Source organism: Nomascus leucogenys, chromosome X (assembly GCF_006542625.1).
Source record: "Nomascus leucogenys isolate Asia chromosome X, Asia_NLE_v1, whole genome shotgun sequence".
NCBI lineage: Eukaryota > Metazoa > Chordata > Mammalia > Primates > Hylobatidae > Nomascus > Nomascus leucogenys.
In genome coordinates, this window is record NC_044406.1 from 138,931,846 (window position 1) to 138,954,644 (window position 22,799).

Below are 22,799 nucleotides of genomic sequence, written 5' to 3' on the forward strand. Positions count from 1 at the left end.
GATCCGGCACCGCACAGCCTCGTTCAGACAGAGAAACTGATAAGGAGATGGTTGCCTGCTCACCCCAAAAGGTTGGCATGGATTCCTCGGCCTAGCCGGCTTTAGACAGAGGGAACAAAGGCTTTCCCAAGGTCCTGCCAGTCCCCAGCCCTGCCCATCTTACCACCATAGTCCCCCTCAATCATCAAGTCCCATTGCACAGGAGGGGAAGCTGAGGTGTTAAGAGTTGGTGTGGCCTATTCCCCAGCCAGCATCCCCAAATTCTCTGCCAATTGAGGGGAGCCATCTCCGATTCCATTAATCTGGGTGGCATCAGGAAAGCCTTTTCTATGCTCCTAGATTAGTGACAGCATGTGGTTATTGGGGACAGCATGAAGACGTGCATGTGCTGAGGAGATGCAGCTGAAGCGTCAGGCCCAGAGTGCCGGCACTCTGCAGCCTGCCCCCAAGGGGCTCTGCAAAAACATGGCAAACATGCATGCACCTGTGTGTGCTGCGGGTGTGTGCATGTGTGTGGGTGTGTGGTGTTGGCTGTGCGTGTGTATGTGGTGTGGTATGGTGTGCAGGTGCGTGCAGGTGTGTGGTGTGGTTGTGTGGTGGGTGCATGTGTGTGTGGTGTGTGGCTGTGTGCATGTATGTATGTGGTGTGGTGTGTGCGCTGTCTCTGGAAAATGCTCACCCTGTGTTCCCACCACCCTAACAGGCTCCCTGGGCAGGAAGAGGAGGCCTTGGCCGAGGGCCGGACTTGGGCCTGGTCCGTGAGGCTGTTTTGGTCTCTGGCTTCACAGGGCAACAGAGAAGACAGACAAACAGGAAGAAAGCAGCTGCCTTGGGCTGGGCTGGGCTGGGCTGGCCTCAGCTGAGCCAAGCCAGGCCTGGGTGCGGGGGGAGTGGAAAGAGAACTACTGGGATGAGGGCTGGAGGGGGTGTAGGGACAGGGGAAGGAGAGAGGTGTTGGGGGAGGGAGGAGGAGGGCCCAGGTACAGGGAAGGTGCGTCCACACTCATGGCATGTTCAAGAACATGAGCGAGCATCTCTGTGTTGTGTGTTTGTGGCTGTATCATGTATGTGAGGGTGTGTGTGGTGGGAGGGAGGCCGTGAGCATATGGGGTCCCCAGCCCCTCTTCCTAGGACAGGTAGTTGCAGGTGGGGCAGGAGTAAGAGGGTGGGGGTGTCCCTGGATCTCACAGGGGTTCATGAAGCCTGGCTTGGCCCCTGCCCCACTCCTCCCTTTCCTGTCCCTCATCTCTTGCCAACTGGGCCCTAACTGGGAAGGAGGAGGGGCCTGCGTGGGCCTGGGAGGGGCCCAGAGAAAGTGTTTTCACCCCTTCCTTGCCTGGGCCCAACGAGGAGCAGGAGGACCCCAACTTGGGAAGGGGGCGTGAAGCTCCCACGAAAAAGCAGCGCAGTCCTGGGCCAGACCCACCGCTCTCTGGCCTCAGTTTCCCCACTTATAAAATGGGAATGCCGAGCTAAGTGACCTCCCAGAGCACTGCCAGCCCAGACAATCCAACCAGGGGGGCGTGGTAGGGTGAGGGGGGGCGTGGAGGCTACGGCAGCGGGAGGAGGGAGTCCTGGGCCCGGACCAGGGAGGCCCTGGGGAAAGGAAGGGAAACGGGAGGCCAGGGGAGGCCTGGGGGAAAGGGGGAGGGGGAGGAAGTCCCCACCTGGCCAGGTCACTCCCAGAGGCTGGGCTGGGCCAGGGCGGGGCAGCCGATGGAAAGCAGATCTGAGCACCCAGCCACCTTCACGCCACCGCCCAGCTGCCCAGGAGCCCAGCGAGGTAAGGGGCTGCACCTGCCCGCCCCCCTGCCCAGTCCCCAGCCCTTGGATGGTGGCGTCTCTCGGCCTCGGTTGGGGCAGGGGAGTTGTGCGTGTCTGCCTGGGGCGCCCACTCCCAAACCCGGGACTCATGGGCTGCCTGGGGGATCCTGGGTTCTGTGCATCCATCTGTCTGACCATCCCTCTCAATCTTCCCTGCCCAGGACTGGCCATACTCCCACCGCACACGTGCACACACGCCAACAGGCACCTGCTGTGCTGGCATCTCTGTAAGGGCTCCAGTCCAGAGACCCTGGGCCATTGAGCTTGCCCCTTGGGCAGAGGCTGAGTCCGCACATCGCCTCCAGGCCCTCAGAACACCTGCCCCGGCCCCACCATGCTCATGGCGTCCACCACTTCTGGTAAGGCTTGCCCCCGCCATGAGTCCGGTGGGCAGAGTGGGTTTGATGATTCTGGGAAGCCCCTCTTTCTAAAGACCTCCTTCACCCTCACCTCTGGGTGCACCTCTCCAGGCTGCCAATGAGCAGGGAGGGAAGCACAGCCCCACTTCCCCGCCAGGGCTGGGGCTGGGGCTGGGGCTGGGGCTGCCCGTCCTTCTGGACTGCATGAGCCTGGGGTGTGTATCCCTCATAACATGGCTTTTCTGGAGTCCCCTCTGTTGGAACCAGGAAGTGGGTGTCCGGATGGGGGCACGGGAGGCAGGCCTGAGTCCCCCTGCACAGCACCCTCTCTAACCAGGCCCTCTTCCTGACCCCTGCCCAGCTGTGCCTGGGCATCCCTCTCTGCCCAGCCTGCCCAGCAACAGCAGCCAGGAGAGGCCACTGGACACCCGGGACCCGCTGCTAGCCCAGGCGGAGCTGGCGCTGCTCTCCATGGTCTTTGTGGCCGTGGCCCTGAGCAATGGCCTGGTGCTGGCGGCCCTAGCTCGGCGAGGCCGGCGGGGCCACTGGGCACCCATACACGTCTTCATTGGCCACTTGTGCCTGGCCGACCTGGCTGTGGCTCTGTTCCAAGTGCTGCCCCAGCTGGCCTGGAAGGCCACTGACCGCTTCCGTGGGCCAGATGCCCTGTGTCGGGCCGTGAAGTATCTGCAGATGGTGGGCATGTATGCCTCCTCCTACATGATCCTGGCCATGACGCTGGACCGCCACCGCGCCATCTGCCGCCCCATGCTGGCGTACCGCCGTGGAGGTGGGGCTCACTGGAACCGGCCGGTGCTGGTGGCTTGGGCCTTCTCGCTCCTTCTCAGCCTGCCCCAGCTCTTCATCTTCGCCCAGCGCAACGTGGAAGGTGGCAGCGGGGTCACTGACTGCTGGGCCTACTTTGCGGAGCCCTGGGGCCGTCGCACCTACGTCACCTGGATCGCCCTGATGGTGTTCGTGGCACCTACCCTGGGTATCGCCGCCTGCCAGGTGCTCATCTTCCGGGAGATTCACGCCAGTCTGGTGCCAGGGCCGTCAGAGAGGCCTGGGGGGCACCGTAGGGGACGCCGGACAGGCAGCCCCGGTGAGGGAGCCCATGTGTCAGCAGCTGTGGCCAAGACTGTGAGGATGACGCTAGTGATTGTGGTGGTCTACGTGCTGTGCTGGGCACCCTTCTTCCTGGTGCAGCTGTGGGCCGCGTGGGACCCGGAGGCACCTCTGGAAGGTGGGTGTAGCCGTGGCTAGGGCTCTCAGGGGCCACTCAGGCTTGGCTGCGTGCCCGTGCCCCACAAGCCATCCTGAGCCCAACCCGGATCCTCCACCTCCACAGGGGCGCCCTTCGTGCTGCTCATGTTGCTGGCCAGCCTCAACAGCTGCACCAACCCCTGGATCTATGCGTCCTTCAGCAGCAGCGTCTCCTCAGAGCTGCGAAGCTTGCTCTGCTGTGCCCGGGGGCGCACCCCACCCAGCCTGGGTCCCCAAGACGAGTCCTGCACCACCGCCAGCTCCTCCCTGGCCAAGGACACTTCATCCTGAGGAGCTGTTGGGTGTCTTTTGCCTCTAGAGGCTTTGAGAAGCTCAGCTGCCTTCCTGGGGCTGGTCCTGGGGGCCACTGGGAGGGGGACCCATGGAGAATTGGCCAGAGCCTGTGGCCCCGAGGCTGGGACATTGTGTGGCCCTGGACAAACCACAGCCCCTGCCTGGGTCTCCACATCCCCAGCTGTATGAGGAGAGCTTCAGGCCCCAGGACTGTGGGGGCCCCTCAGGTCAGCTCACTGTGCTGGGTGTAGGAGGGGCTGCAGCAGAGGGCCGAGGGGTGGCAGGAAAGAGGGAGCAGGTGCCCCCAGGTGAGACCGCGGTCCCAGGGGCCCGAAAAGGAAGGACCAGGCTGGGGCCAGGGGACCTTCCTGTCTCTGCCTTTCTAATCCCTCCCTCCCTCCCTCCTCATTCTCTCCCTAATAAAAATTGCAGCTCATTTTCCACATGGCAAGGGGTCTCCTTGGATCAGGGTAACGGTGGGTGTGGAGGCAGCACAGAGACATACACAGACTCCCCACACACACCCACAGTCATGTGCACAGCTCTGGAATCCATGGCGCAGGCAGCCAAGTCTTCAAAGCTGCAGGACCCCCGGGGAAGCTGTTCTCACCTCCAGCACCCACCTGCCCACCCTTGAGACAGAGAGCTGGCTCCCATCGGGGAATCAACACGAGGTCTTTATGAATCACCACCCAGCCCTCAAGGGTACCCTCCACCCAGCAGCCACCGATCAGCCCTCCACAAAGCTGCAGAAGAGGGCTTTCCCCAGTATCCTTCCTCAGCTGCCTCCAAAAGGGGCCTGGGCCAGGGCTGAAGGGCAGGCAGGATGTGGAGCGGGCATCCCTGTGTGCGCGGCCCCATCCCACCTCTCTGCACGGGGGAGAGTGGCCGGTCCAGCGGGTAGCCGCCAGGGGCACACATCTCCAGCAGCAGCACCTCAGTGTGGCTTGGGGGTCGTGTCTAGGCCCTGGGAGTGGGATGCTGAGGGTGAGGCTGGGGCCCCAGGGCCCCGGGAGAAGCCTTTGCTCCTGCCCAGGAGGCTGCTGGCCGGTGCCTTTGGGCTTCGGGGCCCAGGACTGGGAGAGGTGGTAGATGCTGGCCCAAGGCCCTGGCGGACAGAGGTCTTTCCCAAGAGCTCCTTAAACACAGAGTCCATGTTCTGTGCCACAGCCTAGTGGAGGGGGAAGAAAGGGAGGGTGACCAGTGAGTTCCCCCCACTGACCCTGCCCAAGACCCACCTGAGTTCCTCCCACTCCCAAAGCCAGTCCTCAGCCAACAGCCCCAGTCCCTCAGCCTCCAGGTCACTCTCCCCCACTTTGCACCTGGCATCCCTCCTGCCCCTTTTGGTGTCTCTGTCACGGTCTCCTCTGAGGACAGCAATTCCTTGGTTTAGCCCGGAAGTGGGGACCCCCCTCTTCTCGCCCCGACTCTTTCCCTGGCAGAGATCACAGCCCCTGCCCATGGCCTCAGGGACCGCCAGCATGCGGGGACTCCCAGGTCAATGTCCTCCCATGGCGTCTCCCGGCTCCCGCTCCTGCTCCTGCGTGTCTACCCGACTCTCCCTGGGCTCCCTAGGCCTGGGGGCTTGGCCACACCTGGGACACCTGCATGTTCTTGGGCTCTCTCCTACTTGGGCTTAGCAACTGTCCCCCGGGCTTCCACGTTCAGCCCGACAGTGTTCACAGGGCCCATGGTACAGAGCACGGAGCAGGGTCCCCCAGGTTGTGTGCCTGCCAGGGCCACATCTTGAGCCTTCGCTCTGCTCCTTCGAGAGCCGCTGCTGCCCCACCCCAATCCCCAACCAGCCACCCCCTCCTGCCTCCCTGCCATCTGTCCCTTTCATCCTCCCTGGCATGCCAAGCGCCTGCCATGGCACCGCCTGTTACCTAGCCCAGCTACAGATGCCAGCTTTGAATCTGCCCTGGAGTCCCTTGCCTCTACCAGGTAAACAGCCTTAACTCAGCCCTGCCACTCCCTGCTCTGAAGCCGAACATGAATCCCAACGTGCAAGCCCCAGGCTCCAGCCAGGCCAGGTGTCTTCTGTCCCTCTCATCCCTGCCTCCGTAGCCGTCCCTCTCCATCCCCACCCGCCCTCACATCTTTGCCTTTCTGCCCTCCACAGGCTCTGCTTTGGGCCTGTGTGTCTGGCGGCAGGTTCCCCTGAGCTAAGGCCAGAGAGGGCAAGGACTGGAACCTCGAGGAGGGAGGAGTTTGGCTTCCAAGGGGAGGCAGAGATCCCCCAGGACAGATGTCCCCCACCTGCCACACACCCATTCTCACCTTATCCACCTCCACGTGTTGCTCTGGGGAGGCTGGGACCAAGCAGCGTCGTCTGTGTCCAGAGGGTCCCACGGCCTCGGGTGAGGTGCATGGCTCTGGCCTGCAGGACAGACGGGGAGCCTGGTGGGGGCCCTGGGAAGTCCCTGAGCTAACTGGGCAGTGGCTCCTCCCATCCTGGGGTGTGGCCAAGGAAAGGAGGCTGGCCCAGTGGTCCCCAAGCTCCTCTAGAGCCTCTCCCTGTCACAAGCTGGGTCATTCTGTCACGTCCTCATCTGCCAACTCCTCCCACTCCCACGGAGCCAAAGCCTGACCCAGTCCCCCTCTGGCCTAGAACAGCACACGTGTGGGCCCCCCGAGCCCCATCTTCTTGCTCACCGGTGGACCAGCTCTGATGCCAGGAGGCCCTCGGGACTGCTCCCAGACTCCCCTGCAGTCTGCGGCCCTGCGCCCACCACCTGCTTCTCCGTCCTGCAGTGGGAAGGACCGGCCTGTTTTGAGTGCTCCTTCCCTGCACGGGGTCCAGGGCCAGCAGCCTCCGTGCCAGCCAGAAGTGGTCAGAGAGGCTTTATTCTCTGGCCCAGCCCAGACCTTCAAAATCTAACTTGGGGTCGGGGGAGGAGTGGATGAAGGGGAGGTGCGGACACTCCGGGAGCCCTGGGGCCCGAGGGCGAGGCTCACTCACCCCGCGGGCGGCAGCGTGATATACTTGTGCGGGATGAGGCCCCGCATGCCGTTGTGCTCCCCCCGCCACCAGTCGCTCGAGGCCCTCTCGTGCAGCCGCAGTACGTCCCCCCGCCGGAAGCTCAGCTCCTGGGCTGTGCGGCCCGTGTAGGCAAAGCAGGCCACAGCCTCCACGACCCCCTCTAGGTCTGGGGAGGAGAGGGGGTCCAAGCTGTGGGAGGGGGTGTGGACACTAGGGTGGGGACAGGGTGGGGCTCTCTGCCCATCACTCTCACCATCCTCCTGTGCGGGCATCTCAGCTTCCAGCTCCGGCTCGTTGTCCGCCCCCAGGCTCTCCAGCTGGGCGTCCCTGAGGTTCAGGGCAGAGCGAGGTGGATGAGGGGGGCTCTTCTCCAGTGGACCCCCCAGTCCCCTCGGCAGCACCAAGGGTGTACCCCAGGCAGCTGGCGGAAGGCGGTGCCATGCACTTCTCGTAGACGGGGCCAGACAGCGAGGTCAGGGGCGGGAAGACCCGATCAGGCTGCACTATGAGCACCTGCACCAGCTGGTTCACCCGGCCCTGCAGCGCCACCGGGTCCTGCCCAGCGGGCACCGGTAGCAGTGTGGGCCCGAAGCACACGGCCAGGTTGTAGGGGTCCATCATGTTCTCATCGCTGTACTGGGCCAGGCTGGGGGGACATGCACATCACAAGCAGAGAGCCCGCACCCCGAGTCCCCTTGTCCCCTCGACCCCTGGCCCCCACCCCAGCACTCGCCCCACAGCACTCACTGGTTGAGGAAGGTGAAGAGGTAGCGCAGAACCACCAGCACCGGCGCGGGCAACCGCCACAGCAGGCGACTCACGTGCTCCACCCTCTCCGCCGTGGCCTCCAGCTCTGTGGCCAAAGCCGCCCAGAGAGAGCCGCGTGAGTGGGGCTGCCCTAGCAAGTGCCCTACCCTCGCCGGCCTCAGGCCCCAGCCTCACCCGAAGAAGCCAGCAGCTCGCCGAACAGGTCTGGGGGGAATAGTGGGGGCTCCAGGCTCCGGAAGTAGAGCTTCAGCACCCCGGCCACCGAGTCCAGATCGTGGGCAGTGCAGCCCTCCACCAGTGGGTCCTCCCCTGCAGATGGGCGAGTGGTGCGGTAGGGGGAGGAAGCTGGTGACATCTGCCCGAGCCCGCACCCCCGCCCGCCCTGCCCATCCCCACCTCTCTCGAAGGCATCACGGATCTCTGAGACCCGGAGCTGGGCACCCGACACCCGGAAGATGCCTTCATGCTGCAGGCCTGTGGGAGGACAAGGAGCTGGTGGGCACTGAGCATCTTCCCCAGCCCCTCCAGGATGGCCTCCCATGCCAGGTGCTGGGAGCTGGGTGCTGGGTGCCAGGACATCAGGAGGGGCTGGGTCCTGCTTACCGTTGAGGTTGATGAAGCGAATGCAGCTCTCCACCACCAGGGGCACAAGCTGGCCTGAGCTCTGGGGACAGAGGGTGTTTACTTCATCATGGACACAGCATGCCCTGTGTTGTCATTCGATTGCTTTTTTTTCTTTTTTTGAGACAAGGTCTCACTCTGTCACCCAGGCTGAAGTGCAGTGGTGTGATCTCGGCTCACTGCAGCCTCAACTTCCCGGGCTCAAGTGATACTCCTGCCTCAACCTCCCCAAATGGTGGGATTACAGGCATGAGCCACCGCACCAGGCTGAGTGCTTTTATTTTCTCTCAAGAACACATCATCGTTGTCGGCATAGAGGCCTAGCACGCCGTTTGTTAGATCCACTCCTAGATGTCTGATATTTTTGATGAGGTTTTAGGCAGTGCCTTACATTTTATTTGCAAATTGTTGCTGGAATATAAAAATGCAGTTGAATTCTGTACACCAACCTTGAATCAAGTAACATTTCGAAACTCAAGCTGGGTGTGGTGGCTCATGCCTGTAATCCCAGCACTTTGGGAGGCCAAGACAGGAGGATCACCTGAGGTCAGAAGTTCGAGACCAAGCTGACCAACATGGTGAAACCTCACCTCTACTAAAAATATAAAAATTAGCCAGGTGTGGTGGTGCACACTGCTACTTGGGAGGCTGAGGCATGAGAATCACTTGAACCCCAGAAGGTGGGAAGTGAAGGTTGCAGTGAGCTGGGATCGTGCCACTGCACTCCAGCCTGGGCAACAGCGCAAGAACCAGTCTCAACAAATAAAAAAAAAAAAAGAAAAAAGAAAGAAACTCACAGTGTTCGTTTAAAGAATCTGTTGATTCTTTTGAATATTCTACACACATAACCACATCACTGAAAATGACGATATCAGTTCTGATCTTCTGGTATTCTCCATGCCTGGCCCCCTCTGATGCTTGCTTGCTTCTTTTCTTTTCTTTTTTCTTTTCTTTCTCTCTCTTTTCCTTCCTTCCATCCTTCCTTCCTTCCCTCTCTCTCTGTCTTTCTTTCTTTCACTGGGATTACAGGCACGTGCCACCATGCCCAGCTAATTTTTGTATTTTTAGTAGAGACGGAGTTTCACCATGTTGCCCAGGCTGGTCTCGAACACCTGGGCTGAAGTGATCTGCCCACCTCGGCCTCCCAAAGAGCTGGGATTACAGGTGTGAGCCACCGTGCCTGGCCCCCTCTGATGCTTTCTGATCTCAGTGTTAGTTTTCTGATCTTTCTTGCTTCCCCTTATTTCACTGTCCAGGACCCCCAGTACCATGCTGGCCAGAAGTCGCAGGGGAGAAGCTCTCAATATCTCGCCCCTAAAAATGCCGCTGCCCCAGGTTTTCTATACGTTCCCATTACTAGTTAAGGATGCTCCATTCAATCAGCGGAGGCTACAGGGGAGCCCAACTGCGGCCTGGAAGAGGCCCACCCAGAAAGGGACAGTTGATGACTGATTGAGAGTGCAGGACCCTGGGATCAGGCAGCTGCTCTGGCCACTGAGGTGACCCAGAGCTGAAGAAAGACCAGCATGTACAGGTGAGCTGGCATGTGGGGCAAAGCAAGTACCTGGATAAACTTCTCCATGTCTCCCCCAAAGAGTCTCTGGTTATACTGGGAGCTTGGGCGGGGGTGGCGGCTCTTCTGGAATTTTCTCTGCGTGTACTGGGTCCTGCGGTGAATGGGAGCTGGCTCTGAGGGGGCCAGGTGTGGAGAATAGGGTGCCCCACCCCCTAGCCCAGCCAAGCAGGCCTCTAATTCTCTGAAGTTATTCCACAATCCAGGGCGAAAACTGGGAAATTGAGGCCCAGGGGATTGGGCAGCTGAGCTGGGCCCCAGGGAGAGAAGAGATGGGGGACTGTCACAGGGCCCCAGCTCCTCAGAACATGCCAGCCCCTCAGGAAGGACTCACCAAGACATCTCCCGCTCCTCCTTGTCACCTGTGGGGTGGGAGAACATTGGTCTGCCTCTCAGGCCAGGGGTCTTCAAGGCATCCCAGAGAGAAAGGTGTGGATAAGAGCCAAGGACAGGCGGGAGGGGAGGACCGTGGGCTAGATAGGGTCCCGGGCAGGGGAGAGGCGGGGAAGGGGGCAGCACTGGGCCCACCTCGCTGAAGGGCCTCCTGCAGCTTCTCGTGCTTGGCCTGCAGCTTGGCGAGGATGCTCCGTCCACTCAGATACTCCTGGAGCTTCTGGGCAGCCCCAAGAAGAGCCCGAAGTGTTAGCCCTGTCTTGAGCCCCTCACTCTGCCCCAGCAACGCCCCCACGGGTCCCGCCCACCAGCCCAGCCCTCCCCACCGTGAGGTAGAAGGTTTCGGTCTCCTGCTGCTGGCCGCGCCTCCGGCCCGCCTGCCGGCTGCCTGGGTCTGAGCTGGTGGACTTGAGGGACTCGGTGGAGGGGCTGGTCTGGAAGGAGTCAAGCACATCCCCGTCATCCGAGGCCACCACCTCCAGCAGGGCCTGCAGTGTCGCCTTCAGAGTCTTGTTCACCTGCAGAGGAGACCACACCAGGGTAGTAAGAGGTAGGGGACAGGGAGGGAGACAGGAAGTCCAAGTCAGAAGGAAGGGGCCAAAGGGAGGGGGGCAGGCAGGGCAGCCACTTCCAACAGCAGGCTGTACAGGCTCCAGGCCCTCGTCTCCCTCTAACCCCCGGTGGGCTGCCCAGACCTCCTCCGTCTCAATGGTCTGTCGGTCCAGGCGGCTCTGGATGTTCTGGGCTCTGGGCAGAATCTCGTCCCGCAGCTCCATTTCAACGCAGATCTCAGCCACCTGCAGAGGGCGGCGGCCAGGGGGCTAAGGGCTGGGCTTGGGCAGTAGGTGCCAAGATCCCCGGGGCGTAAGGGAAGCAAGCACCCTTTTGTGGCCTGGCGGCCGGGCACAGGACCACCAGCCCAGACACTCAGCTGAAGAATGGCAGAACTGAACACACGTGTCCAAACCAAGACTTATCCACAGAGGTTCATGGCGGCACCACTCATCCAACTGACGGATGGCTAAACTCAGCACGGTCTACCCACAGAATGGAAGAGGATTCACCACGAGAAGGAATGAATCCACTTATGTAAAGTGTCCAGCCAGGCATATCCATAGAGACAGGAAGCAGAGTGGGTGCCTGGGGCTGGAGAGGGGAACGGGGAGTAGTGGCTAATGGCTCCTTTAGGGGGTGACAAAAATGTTCTGGAATTACATGGTGATGGCTGCACAACTCTGAATATACGAGAAACCACCGAATTGTACACTTTAAAATGGTGAATTTTATGGTATATGAATCGTACCTTAATAAAACTCTTTATTTAAATCAGAATGGTGGCCCGGCGCAGTGGCTCACGCCTGTAATCCAAGCACTTTGGGAGGCTGAGGCAGATGGATTATCTGAGGTCAGGAGTTGGAGACCAGCCTGGCCAACATGGTGAAACCCTGTCTCCGCTAAAAATACAAAAAATTAACTGGGCATGGTGGCGTGCGCCTGTAGTCCCAGCTACTCGGGAGGCTGAGGCAGGGGAATCGCTTGAACCCAGGAGGCGGAGGTTGCAGTGAGCCGAGATGGAGCCATTGTACTCCAGCCTGGGCGACAGAGCGAGACGCCATCTCAAAAGAAAATAAAATGAAATAGAATGGTAAGGAAGACTGGGGTCTGAGATAGAACAGGGAGGGCCCAGCCCCACCTCTTCTGGGGAAAGGAGTGGACAGAAAAACTGTTCACTCTAACTGGGCAGACATAAATCTCCCTGTGGCAAGATGAGAGCAGCTGCTTTAGAAAGGAAGGAATTCCTCTTTTAAGCATGTAAACATCTAGAAAGTTGACATTACAGTTAAAATTGAGAGTGAGGATTCAGCTGTGGCTAAACACTTGCCCTGCTCTCCATCTCCACCAAGCCCCACCGTACAGGACCGCACGAAGGCGCAAGTCATAGAGAAGAAAGTAAGGCCATTTTGAGATGGGCTCCAACACGGCTGACCCTTGAGGACATGGGACTCAGCAAAAGGAGCCAGTCACAGAAAGGCCCGCACTGTAGGATTCCACTCCTGTGAGGGGCCTCAAAGGAGAGCCGTGAACTCTGTAGAGAGGACAGTGGAAGGGTGGGTGCCAGGGGCTGGGGGATGGGGAGCTGGGGTTGGACGGGGCCAGAGCTTCAGTTTGGGAAGATGAACAAGTTCTGCGGCTGGAGGGTGGTGATGGCTGCACAGCACCGTGAATGTGCTTCTGCCCCTGGGCCGCACACTTAAACATGGTGAGCATGGTGTGTCTTATGCTGTGTGTATTTGCCATCTAGGCTGGACTGGCTCACACCTGCAATCCCAGCACTTTGGGAGGCCGAGGCGGGTGGATCACTTGAGCCCAGGAGTTTGAGACCAGCCTTGGCAATATGGTAAAACCCTGACTCTATCAAAAATACAAAAATTAGCCTGTCCCATAACCTGGTCTCAAAATAAATAAATAAATAAGTAGATTAAAAATAAAATAATAGTTTTTAAAGTACAAATCTTAGCCATGCACGGTGGCATGCACCTATAGTCCCAGCTACTCGGGAGGCTCAGGCAGGAGGATGACTTGAGCCGAGGAGTTGGAGGCTGCAGTGAGCTATGATCACACTACTGTACTCCAGCCTGGACAACAGAGCCAGACCCTCTCTCTAGAGAAAAAGTAAGTCTATCCATACCCTAGGGAACACTGAAATTTTATCCCTCCCCTAAACTCACACGATCAGCAGAAAACTAACGATTTGCTCTCTGGAAAGGATATAGCAGGGATTTTGGACTCAGGGACAAAAGCAAGAACACAGAGCAAATGCAGGAACAGGAGAAAACAAAAAACATTTCAGGCCAGGCATGGTGGCCCGTGCCTGTAATCCCAGCACTTTGGGAGGCCAAGGCGGGCGGATCACCTGAGGTCAGGAGTTCGAGACCAGCCTGGACAATATGGTGAAACCCCGTCTCTACTAAAAATACAAAAATCAGCCAGGCTTGGTGGTGCACACCTGTAGTCCCAGCTACTCGGGAGGCTGAGGCAGGAGAATTGCTTGAACCTGGGAGGCAGAGGTTGCAGTGAGCCGAGATTGCACCACTGCAGTCTAGCCTGGGCGACAGAGAAAGACGCTGTCTCAAAAAAAAATAAATAAAATAAATTAAATTTAAAAAATTAAAAAATTAGCCACGTGTGGTGGCAAGTGCCTGTAATTCCAGCTACTTGGGAGGCTGAGGCAGGAGAATCACTTGAACCCAGGAGGCGAAGTTTGCAGTGGGTCAAGATTGTGCCACTGCACTCCAGCCTGGGCAACAAGGGGGAAACTTCATCTCAAAAAAAAAAAAATAAAAGTTTCAGAAAGATTCAAGAAGTACTGTATTCATGAAATAAGAATAAAGGGTTGGCCGGGCACAGTGGCACACCTGTAATCCCAGCACTTTGGGAGGCCAAGGCGGGCCAATTGCTTGAGCCCAGGAGTTTGAGACCAGCCTGGGCAACATGGTGAAACTCCCTTGCTACAAAATATAGAAAAATTAGCTCGGCGTGGTAGTGCAGGCCTGTAGTGCCAGCTACTTGGGAAGCTGAGGTGGGAGGACCAGAAGGTCACATCTGCAGTGAGCTGAGATCACATCACACCCCTGCACTCCCGCCGAGGGGACAGAGTGAGACCCTGTTTCAAAAACAAAACAAAACAAAACAAAGAATACAGACATTTTCAGATGTGCAAAGTCCGGAAACCCTTGGTGAAGGCGTCCACCAAAACAAGGGTATGAAACGAAGAAAGCTGCTGCCGTGGAATCCGGAAACAGAGCACTGGGCAGAAGTGAAGCACTCCAGACTGGAAGGCTCTGGGGGATGGCACAGAGGAGAAGGTTGACCTCACAGGTGCCTGGTGTGGGGGACAGTGCTGGGACGAGGTAGCGATCAACTCCTAGCAATAGGCATGTTCCAGCAAGCAGCATTCCTGAGGCAAGAGAGTTATAAATTCCAGAAGAAAAGGAAAAACTGTCCAAGGAAGGACATGTGATCCTAATACAGTAAACGGCTCAGCTGCCAACAGTACCTGTTGTCATGGTGATTAAAACATTGAATGTTAATTTAGCCAAAAATTCTGGGATAAACCCACTGCGAGAACAAGATGCAGGGAAGCGTGTGGTGAGAGATGCTGGTGGCACTGGGTCGTCATTGGCCAATGGAAAATGGCTGCTTGACGCCGGGAGGTGGGTGGCTGTTTCTGGGGGTGGGAGCTGAGAACGGGAGGGGTAGGTTAGGGAGCAGCTGTGATGCCATCGGAAGCCCTGGTGATGCTGGACTCCTCGTAAATTTCCAAGTCGGCCCAAAAGGGGCCCAATGTAATCCCAGGTCATTGCCAACGCCCATCAGGATAAACTGCTGCAGGAAAAACTAGCTCAAGGGAGAAGTATAAAGAAGCCCCGTTCCATCTTACTGCCAAGTTTGTGTCACGAAATTTAAAAACACAGAGAAACCACCCTAGAACAATGTATGGGCAGCTACACGGCTGCCTGCTGTGCGGTTTGAACGGTTAGTGTCTTGCCTTCCTTGGCCATTGTGGGGGTGCACCCTTGGAGTGAGGTTGCAAAGGGAAGTGGGACACTTCTCTAGCTGCCGCACTGCCTGAGACCACAGAGAACTTGGATTCCCGAGCAAAGTGTGGGTCATGCCACTCCACTGCCCACCATTACAGTGAAGGCCAGAGAATGCCGAGCCCAGCAGGGGGTGACCCTCACCTCATCCCCGTCATGGGGGTGGTAGTCAAAGCGCAGCGGGGGACAGAAGACGGTAGCATGCACCTCGAGAACCTTGGCCTTGTCCCCTGGAGGATCCAGGGCCTCCACAGCTTCTTCCAGGCTGCCCAGGCTCTGCACTTGGGAGGCTTGGGTGCGGCTCTCAGCGGCCGTGTAGCTCCGGAGCACCTGCCCCAGGGCTAGGTGGAACCCTGTGTCACAGCACTGAGGAGGAAACAAGGAGATGCTTGGGTGGGTCCTGGAGCCGCAGCTTCCCAGCCCCGGGGCACCAGGCACCTTTTCCCACCTGCCCACCAAGGACTCACGTCCATGAGGTCCAAGACGTCACGCAGGTAGTAGTTACTGACGGCGGCGTTGACACTGGCCAGGCTAAGCAGGTACTCATTGCGCGCCTTTGTGCACTTGAGTTTGTGCTCCATGAACTTGGCCTGCCGCTACTCGAGACAATGCAAGCGTGCCAGGGTCACGCACGTGGCCAGCCCCTATCTCTGGCCTTTCATGTAATGCCCATCGCCTCCCCTCCCGCTGCGGACAACTACACCTGAACTGGTCAAGCCCAGAAGTCCTGCTGCCTTCCCCACGCCACAGTCCACAGTGTGCTCAGCCCAGTGCCAGGAGGTGACTTGATTCGCCGGCTGTTCACTCACCAGCGCTGGCGCCGCCCACTGTTGCTTCCGCCACTTGCCTTGGTTCAAGCCACAACATTCCCCACAGAAGTGGGGGATGACACAGAACTATTCACAGATACCTGATGAGTGGAAGGCGCGCACGTGGCACCCCACCATGGAGGGTGCATGAGAAACCCAGCTTGGAGCCAGCACACAGGTGCACAGCTGGAAGCAGCCACAGGCCTCTGCGGGGGCCAGAGCTGAGGGGGAACGAGCACCCCAAAGGGTAGGGATAGATCATCGAGAGCCATGAGACAGAAACTGCTGGCACCTGGGTTCTAAAACTGGCACTCTTTTTTTTTTTTTCAGACAGAGTCTCGCTCTGTCGCCCAGGCTGGAGTACAGTGGTGCAACCTTAGATCACTGCAACCTCCGCCTCCTGTGTTCAAGTTATTCTCCTGCCTCAGCCTCCCAAGTAGCTGGGATTACAGGCACCCGCCATCATGCCCGGCTAATTTTTGTATTTTTAGTAGAGATGGGCTTTCACCATGTTGGCCAGACTGATCTTGAACTCCTGACCTCGTGATCCACCCACCTCAGCCTCCCAAAGCGCTAGGATTACAGGCGTCAGCCACCGCGCCTGGCTAAAGCTGGCACGCTAACCACAGCAGCCAGGGAGACCTTCCCCCAACACAGCCAAACTCTGTCATTTCCCCTAAGAACACCTGAGATGCCCGACTCCCTCCTCTGCTCCCAGAGTCCCAGAGACCATCACTCTCAGCCCCGCACAGCCTGGCGGCTCCATGCAGGCATTTCCCAACCTCCCCACTCTCTCTACTGGGCTCACCTCGAAGGCCCTTTCTCCGTGCGTGTCGCCCCATCACCCACTCTAAGTGTCTTCTCGCCCCCTCTGAAACCTTAAGGAATGGCTGGCAGAACAGCAGAGCTGCAGGGGCCCCGCTCGGAGTGTGTAGAGGCTGCATGGGGCTGTCCAGGGCCGGGCAACTGTTTTCCCCGCTCTCTCAGGCCCTGGGAGCCTTCCGTGTGGAATCCCTGGAACCTGATGGCACTGTCCTGCCACTCCTGCCCTCCCCTGCACGCAGCCCTGGCTTCCCCCTCAGCACAGCAGGTCCTAGTTAGGGCCCATGGCCCATAGGCCTGCGTCTGAGGTGCCCTCCAGGCCCACCTTCTCCACCAGCCGCCCTCCCTTCTTGAGGGAGCTCTTGCGGAGGGGCCCTGCCTCAGTGGCGTCAGCGGTGGTGGTGGGGACACTCCGGCCTGCCCGCTTCTCCTCCTGCCGCTCGGCCTCCCGGAGCTTGGCCTCGGCATTCATGCTCTCCATGTGATACGCCTGGTATGTCTTCTTGGCCTGCAGGGAGACCCAAAGCAAGGTGGTGCTGCCGAAGGCCACGGCTGGGCCAGCCCCCAACCCTCCACCCCCGACCCTCTGGAACTTGGACCTCAGAGCTGGGCGATCCCATGTGAGCACTTAGCCTAACGCCCTGTGCCTAGGGAGAGAGGGCCTTTGCCCCTAGGTGCGTGCTTCTCCCTGAGCCTGGCTTGGGGTGATGTGATGGTCTGGGGGTGTTCCTCCCCCGCTGTGAGTGGCATTTCTCCCTGCACCATTAGGGCAGGCCCCTCCCCAGCCCTTTCCTCACCGTCTGGAGCTCTGAGACCACCTCCAGGAGCTCATCCTGCAGCTGCTGCTCCAGATCCCTGCTCTAGAGGCAGAGGCAAGGGTGAGCACGGCACTGCCCAGAGTGGCCCTGCCAGGCACTGGAAGCTCTGCCCAGCTCAAGTCCCATCTGGGAGGCACACAGGTTTGCTCTGCCTGCTCCCCACCTGTCCTCCACTGCCCTGCCAGCGACAGTGCCTCCTGATCCCAAAGCCTCGAACACTTCCCGTGGCCCAGGGTGAGAGCCTCACCTTCTTGACCAGGCGCCCCACATCCTCTGCAATGTGACTCAGGCGCTGGGCCAGGGGCCCGGCCAGCACCTCGCTCAGGGCCGCGCTCTCCCGGCTCTGCTGCCGCGTGTGCTGCAGCAGCACCGCCCAGCAGTGCAAGGGCGACAGGAGGGACGGCTCCTTCCTGGGGGTAGAGGGGCACTGAGACCTGGGAGCGGAGCTTGGGCCCTGCTGTGGCCCCCCTGCCAGCACATCACCTACCGGAAGCTTTGGTGCTCCCGGCTGCTCCCCAGGCGGCCTCCACGGCTGGAGAAGCGCTCGGCCAGCTTTTCCAGGCCCCGGGAGTATTCCAGCTCTACCTCAGCACGGCGCCGCATGAACTCTGCCAATTCCTGCAGCAACTCCCGCCGCAGCTCGCCCTGCAGCTCCAGGCAGCGCAGCTGCTCGCTCAGCTGCCAGCGCATCTCTGTGGGGGGAACCATGGCTCAGGCCCGGCTAGCACGCCCTGCCTGGGTCAGCCAGGCCAGCGTGGGGTGGGAGAGGCAGAGACACACAGACCCCAGTCCCGTCGGCTCTGAGGGCTCCTTCGGACCCAGCCCAGTCTGAGGGCAGGAGCTAAGAGGGGAGGAAAGAAGCTAGGCCCCTGCAGGCAGATCTGGCCTCAGCTGTCCAGCCGACCTCTGTGCTGAGGCCAACAGATGGCCAGAGCCACCCGGTTGAGGGGGAAGAGGAAGGGTGTCCCAGAGAGAGGGGAGAGCCGAGCAAAGGCCCAGAGTGAGAGGGAGCAAGGCTGCCCTGGGAAGGGTGAAGCCATTCACGGTGGGTGGAACACAAGGCTGCCCAGCCCTGTCTCGCCCCAGCGCCAGCCAGGCACCTTTCAGTTTGGCTTCCTGTCTCTCCCTCGTTCCTGGAAAGCCTCTGAATGGTTTCCCCTGCGACTTCCTTTCCCCCGGTACCCAGGCTCCGGGAGGTGGCAGCCTCCCTTGCAAACACACGGATACACAACACACAGATCACAGTGCTGCTCAGGGCAAGCCTGCAGCGATCTCGTAGTCTCAGTGGCTGGGGAACCCTGCCCTCAGGCCCCAGGAGAAAGGACAGTCCACAGTGAGGGCTGGGCGCCAGGGAGAGCTGATCCGGCCTTGTAAGTGAAAGAATGGGGCAGGGAGCTAGCCCCTGTCTTCTGACCCCACTTCCCACTCCCAATCACCCCCCGCCCCACCTGTGCATTCCCCCACCCTGCAGAAAGAGTCACACCCAGGGCCCCATACTGCCGGCCTTTTGACACCCTATCACTGGCTTGATTTGGCAACGCTGCTTCCCCCACACAGGCCTGAAGCAAAGAAGTGCCTGTCCAGCAAGTTTAAGCAACCTGCGGAAGACACTTTTGCCACCTCCTGAGTGCCCAACCAGGCACTGAGGGTCCCGAGTAAATAAGATCTAGCTCAGCTTCTGGCCAGCAGGCTGGCCACCTACTCATCTCCATCCACATCCCCAGGGAGGGACATGAATTGATTTCTTCATTCAGCAGAATTTTGATCATGCACCCATTCTGTGGCAGGCACGTTTTAAATACAGAGGCAAAGAGGGTTGACCAAGTGTCTGCCCTCTTAGAGCTGGGATTGGAATGGGGCACGGACACATACCAGAATGCCCAGGAGTGATGGGTGCTGAGAAGATGAACACACAAAGCAGGTTCAGAGCCGGGGGTGGGTGGGGACAGGGAGGACCTCTTTTTAAAGGAGGGTGGTCAAGAACAAGCCACATCGTTGGAGCAGAAGGCTGCAGCTGGCTGTGCGTGGGCAGTAGGGGGAGTCCGAGAGACCGGTAGGGACGGATGGCACAGAGCCCGTGGTCTAGGCAGAACTCCCAGCTGGACTCCGAGTGAGCGAGGAGCCACAGCAGTGGGGTGATGTGGTCCAGCTTCGTTTTCAGGGCCCCCTCACACTGCCAGGTGGAGCCCAGGTGGCAGCTATTGCGCTAGTCCAGGCAAAAGACGGCAGGGGTTCAGACCAGCACCAGCGAGGGAGGACTCCGCTGAGAAGCGCTCAATCCCACTGGATTTCCGTCCCGCCAGTGACTTCCCAGGGGCTGTTGCATGGGGACCCTGTGGGTTTGGCCTGCCCAGCATCCCTACCTCCTCCCCTGATCTCCTATTGGAGAATGTCCCCTCCCTAGTCTCAGGCCCCTTGACTCCGGGTGCCCCAGCCCTGGCTGCATGCGTCACCCATCCCTCAGTCCCTCCACTCCCTGCCCCCACCAGACTAGCCAGGTGAGGGACCCAGGAGCCTGATCCTTCCAATTGAATTACCGAACAGGAGAGCTCTTCCCATCGGCAGATCAAGCTGGGTAAGTGGAAGCCTGGGGCAGGGGACCTCCCGACAGAGCAGGGCAGAGCCCACGATGCCAAGTGAGACAGATGGAGAGTGTCTTCATCTGATCCGAAGCTGGCCTCCTGTGGTTAACTTGTCAGCTCCAAGGCCAGGTGGGGTGGGTGCTAATGCCATTTGAAATCAGGAGAGTCCTCACTGAATCAGTTTAAGGTTTTGTTTTGATTTTTTGTTTTGAGATGGAGCATGTTGCCCAGGCTGGAGTACAGCGGCGCGATCTTGGCTCACTGCAACCTCCGCCTCCCGGGTTCAAGCGATTCTCCCGCCTCAGCCTCCCGAGTAGCTGGGACTACAGGTGCGCACCACCACACCCAGCTAATTTTTGTATTTTTAGTAGAGACAGGGTTTCATCATGTTGGCCAAACTGGGTCTCGAACTCCTGACCTCAGGTGATCCGCCCGCCTCGGCCTCCCAAAGTGCTGGGATTACAGACGTGAGCCACCACGCCTGGCCCAGTTTAACATTTTTTGATAAAAGTAAATCACATTTCATTCTAAGAAAGGTGTTAGACGACTGCTCGCCTCACTGGCCCTCTGGAGCCTGCCCTGCCCTGCTTCCCCCAGAGGAATACAATCCCTGGGGACTTATGACAACTGAACAGTGCAGTAGGAACCAGCAGGGGGAACCGCTGCCTTTCTTCATCACTGCTGGCAGCAAAAGCTGACTGGAAGCCATGTCCCAGTCCAGATCCGGGCATGCACACCGGCTGGTGTTGAGCAGGAAACTTGTGAATTGCAAGTTGATTGCACTGGTGGCTTTCCTGGCAGAGCTTTCGGATCTCATTTCAGACAAACTCGTCAGCACACCCTGTCCTGACCTCCCCCCAAACTAGGGCTGGCCCTCTTGCGACCCCTTCTTGGCACCGTGCACTTTCCCTTTGTAGTGCTTATTATCATAATGGAAAGTCTACGTCTCCCCCACTAGACCCGTGAGCCGTGTGAGGGCGGGGTGGGCGCTGACGCCATTTGAAATCAGGAGAGTCCTCATTGAATCACTGTTTTTACTCTGGGTAAAAAGCCAGGGCTGGAGGGGCTGGAGTCGGGGTTCTCTCCTGTACAGCAGTATACTCCCAGGGCCCGGGACAGCACAGATGTATAGGAAACATCTGGCAAAAGGAGAGCTGCAATCCATGTCTGCCTGAATTACAGAGCTGGGCCCCGGGCCCCACCAGCACTTCCTGTGAGCAAGGCATTTGGTCTCACTTCTGCTGACAAGCAAAACAGAAGAGAAGATGGTCTCCAAAACCACCGCTATGCTGACCTTTGAGAATTTAGGGTGTCAAGACAGTGACCCCGTTTTGTAGCATGGTAGAAAGTTTTTCCAGGGTGTGGGATGCAGACCCAGAGCAAGTGAGGAACCCTTAGTCTTGCTCGAAACCCCAACTTTTCAGTGTGAAATCACTGACCCATATTTGCTGACTGAAGTTTTCCAAGTCTTTCAGCCTCATGGCATTTTGGGGAAGCAGGATGGAGATCATCACTTCCATCTGAGCAAGATGATGGCGAGGCGTGGAAAGCTGGCTCACCCTGTGTAGTAACCTCAAGCTGGCTCTGGACACAGGCTGCCTTTTCCAAAGGAGGACTGGGGCATACTTTGGTATAAATTGCTTGCACTGAATAATGATGTTAGAACCTACATCTCTGGGTTGAAAGGCACTTCAAGGGTCATTGCATTCTACGTCCTAAAAGTTGTAGTGCTGTATGACCACGGGCAAGTCACTGCACCTCTCTGAGCTTGTTTCCGTAATTGGCAAAATGGAGTGATTGAGAGTGATATGGACGAGCTGCTGGCGCTGAGATGCTGCCTCTTTCCTTTGCAAGAGTTACCATGCCCTGAATAAGATGGGCACAAGCTATTGGCTAAGAATTTACAAAGCTGATTTGCATGTGATTTGCACATGGGTGTTTATCAGAACCCAAAGAGGTTCAATTTCAGAAGGCTGAGAAGCCAGCCCTGTTAAATCTCTCAACCAGGACTCACTGCGCCAGCCTGACCCAGAGACAGTGGCCCTCGCCTCTGATCCCCCTCAGTGATAAAGGGAGGCAAAACGTACTGAAGCTCCAGGGACTGCAGTGGCATTAGGGCCAAGTGATCACCACCAATCTACTTCACCCGGACTCCTCTTAGTCACCCCCCCAGCCCAATCAAGGTGGTTGACTTCATTGTAGCTAAAATACTGCTTTTTCTGGGGGGCACGGTGGTGCATCTGACTCCCTTTTACCAGCGGCCACCAGTGTCTCCACTGAACCTTGGGTGAGGAGCAGACACCCAAGGAGAACAGACAGTTAAAGGAAGGAAGACAGTAAAGGAAGGAAGACAAGAAAGAAGGAAGGGAAGATGGCAGGCGGTTGAGGCCAAATGGGCGTGGGGAGGCAGGCAAGGGGCTCAGGCTCCCTCCTCCACTCCCCCCTCCAGAGGTCGCTGGGGAGAGCATCGGGCCCTGGGCCAGCGCGGGACGCCTGGAGCTTCCCTCACGACCTTGGGGTCTCCGCAGAAAACGGGCCGGGAGCGCCCGGCGCCCTCTCACCTTTGACTTGCGTCTCATACTCAGCCTGCAGCCCCCGCTCCCGCCGCAGCTTCCCGTGAGCGGCCATGGCGGCCTGGCGGCCGCGCCGTCGAACCCCACTGCTCCCACGCGGCCGTGAGCGGGCCCGGCGTCGGGACTTGGGGGCGCTGCGGCCAGCACCCTGCACGGGCTCCGCCCAGCCCCGCCCCCAGCGCGGCTCCCGGTGGGGCGGGGCGACCCAGGGCTGGCACTGCCCGCGAGGGGCTCCTGGGGGCAGGGCGCCCCTTCCAGCCCCACTGTGCCCCGGCCTTGCCGTCCCCTCCCATTGGGCCTGCACCTAGGCTGCTTTGTGCCCAAAGCCCCGCTACCAAGCAGCCGGAGCGGGTGTGAGAGCCCCAACCTAAGCTGGCATCCCAGGCTGCCATCCCACCACCTCTAGAAGGCTGTCCCTGGTCACCACTGCCAGACTGTACCATTCACAGCGGGGCCGCTGGCCCACAGTACCAGTGGACATGGACACCATTGCTGCCCCAGGCTCTGGACTCCCCC

At 59.1% G+C, this 22,799-nt stretch overlaps 2 protein-coding genes and 1 long non-coding RNA gene across 10 annotated transcripts; 2 read left to right on the forward strand and 1 right to left on the reverse strand.

The window, feature by feature from the left end:
- Positions 1–1,716: 1,716 nt before the first annotated feature.
- Positions 1,717–4,188, forward strand: AVPR2 (arginine vasopressin receptor 2). Its single transcript, XM_030806528.1, has 4 exons — positions 1,717–1,783; positions 2,130–2,183; positions 2,521–3,429; positions 3,535–4,188. Exons 1-4 carry the CDS (start codon positions 1,717–1,719, stop codon positions 3,738–3,740), a joined length of 1,236 nt encoding a protein of 411 aa, XP_030662388.1. The 3' UTR covers positions 3,741–4,188.
- A 430-nt stretch (positions 4,189–4,618) lies between these two features.
- Positions 4,619–22,459, reverse strand: ARHGAP4 (Rho GTPase activating protein 4). 8 transcript variants are annotated; one of them, XM_030806442.1, is made up of 23 exons: positions 22,272–22,459; positions 17,616–17,820; positions 17,376–17,538; positions 17,108–17,170; positions 16,636–16,818; positions 15,590–15,709; positions 15,147–15,275; positions 14,824–15,045; positions 10,777–10,878; positions 10,408–10,599; positions 10,217–10,301; positions 10,023–10,050; positions 9,680–9,782; positions 8,098–8,158; positions 7,891–7,968; positions 7,669–7,803; positions 7,474–7,579; positions 7,139–7,372; positions 6,980–7,053; positions 6,706–6,892; positions 6,399–6,491; positions 6,024–6,123; positions 4,619–4,914 (listed from the first exon to the last, which is right to left on the reverse strand). In XM_030806442.1, the coding sequence occupies exons 1-23, from the start codon at positions 22,336–22,338 to the stop codon at positions 4,681–4,683; spliced, it is 2,964 nt and encodes a 987-aa protein (XP_030662302.1). In that variant the 5' UTR covers positions 22,339–22,459; the 3' UTR covers positions 4,619–4,680. The 8 variants fall into 8 exon arrangements, with proteins under 8 accessions (XP_030662302.1, XP_030662300.1, XP_030662301.1 ...); XM_030806440.1 differs by lacking the exon at positions 15,590–15,709; XM_030806441.1 differs by lacking the exons at positions 7,891–7,968; positions 15,590–15,709.
- On the forward strand, positions 7,886–10,345 carry LOC115833208. The gene is made up of 3 exons (XR_004028656.1): positions 7,886–8,040; positions 9,372–9,649; positions 10,260–10,345. It is a non-coding gene; the product is annotated as an uncharacterized LOC115833208 (long non-coding RNA).
- Positions 22,460–22,799: the final 340 nt, after the last annotated feature.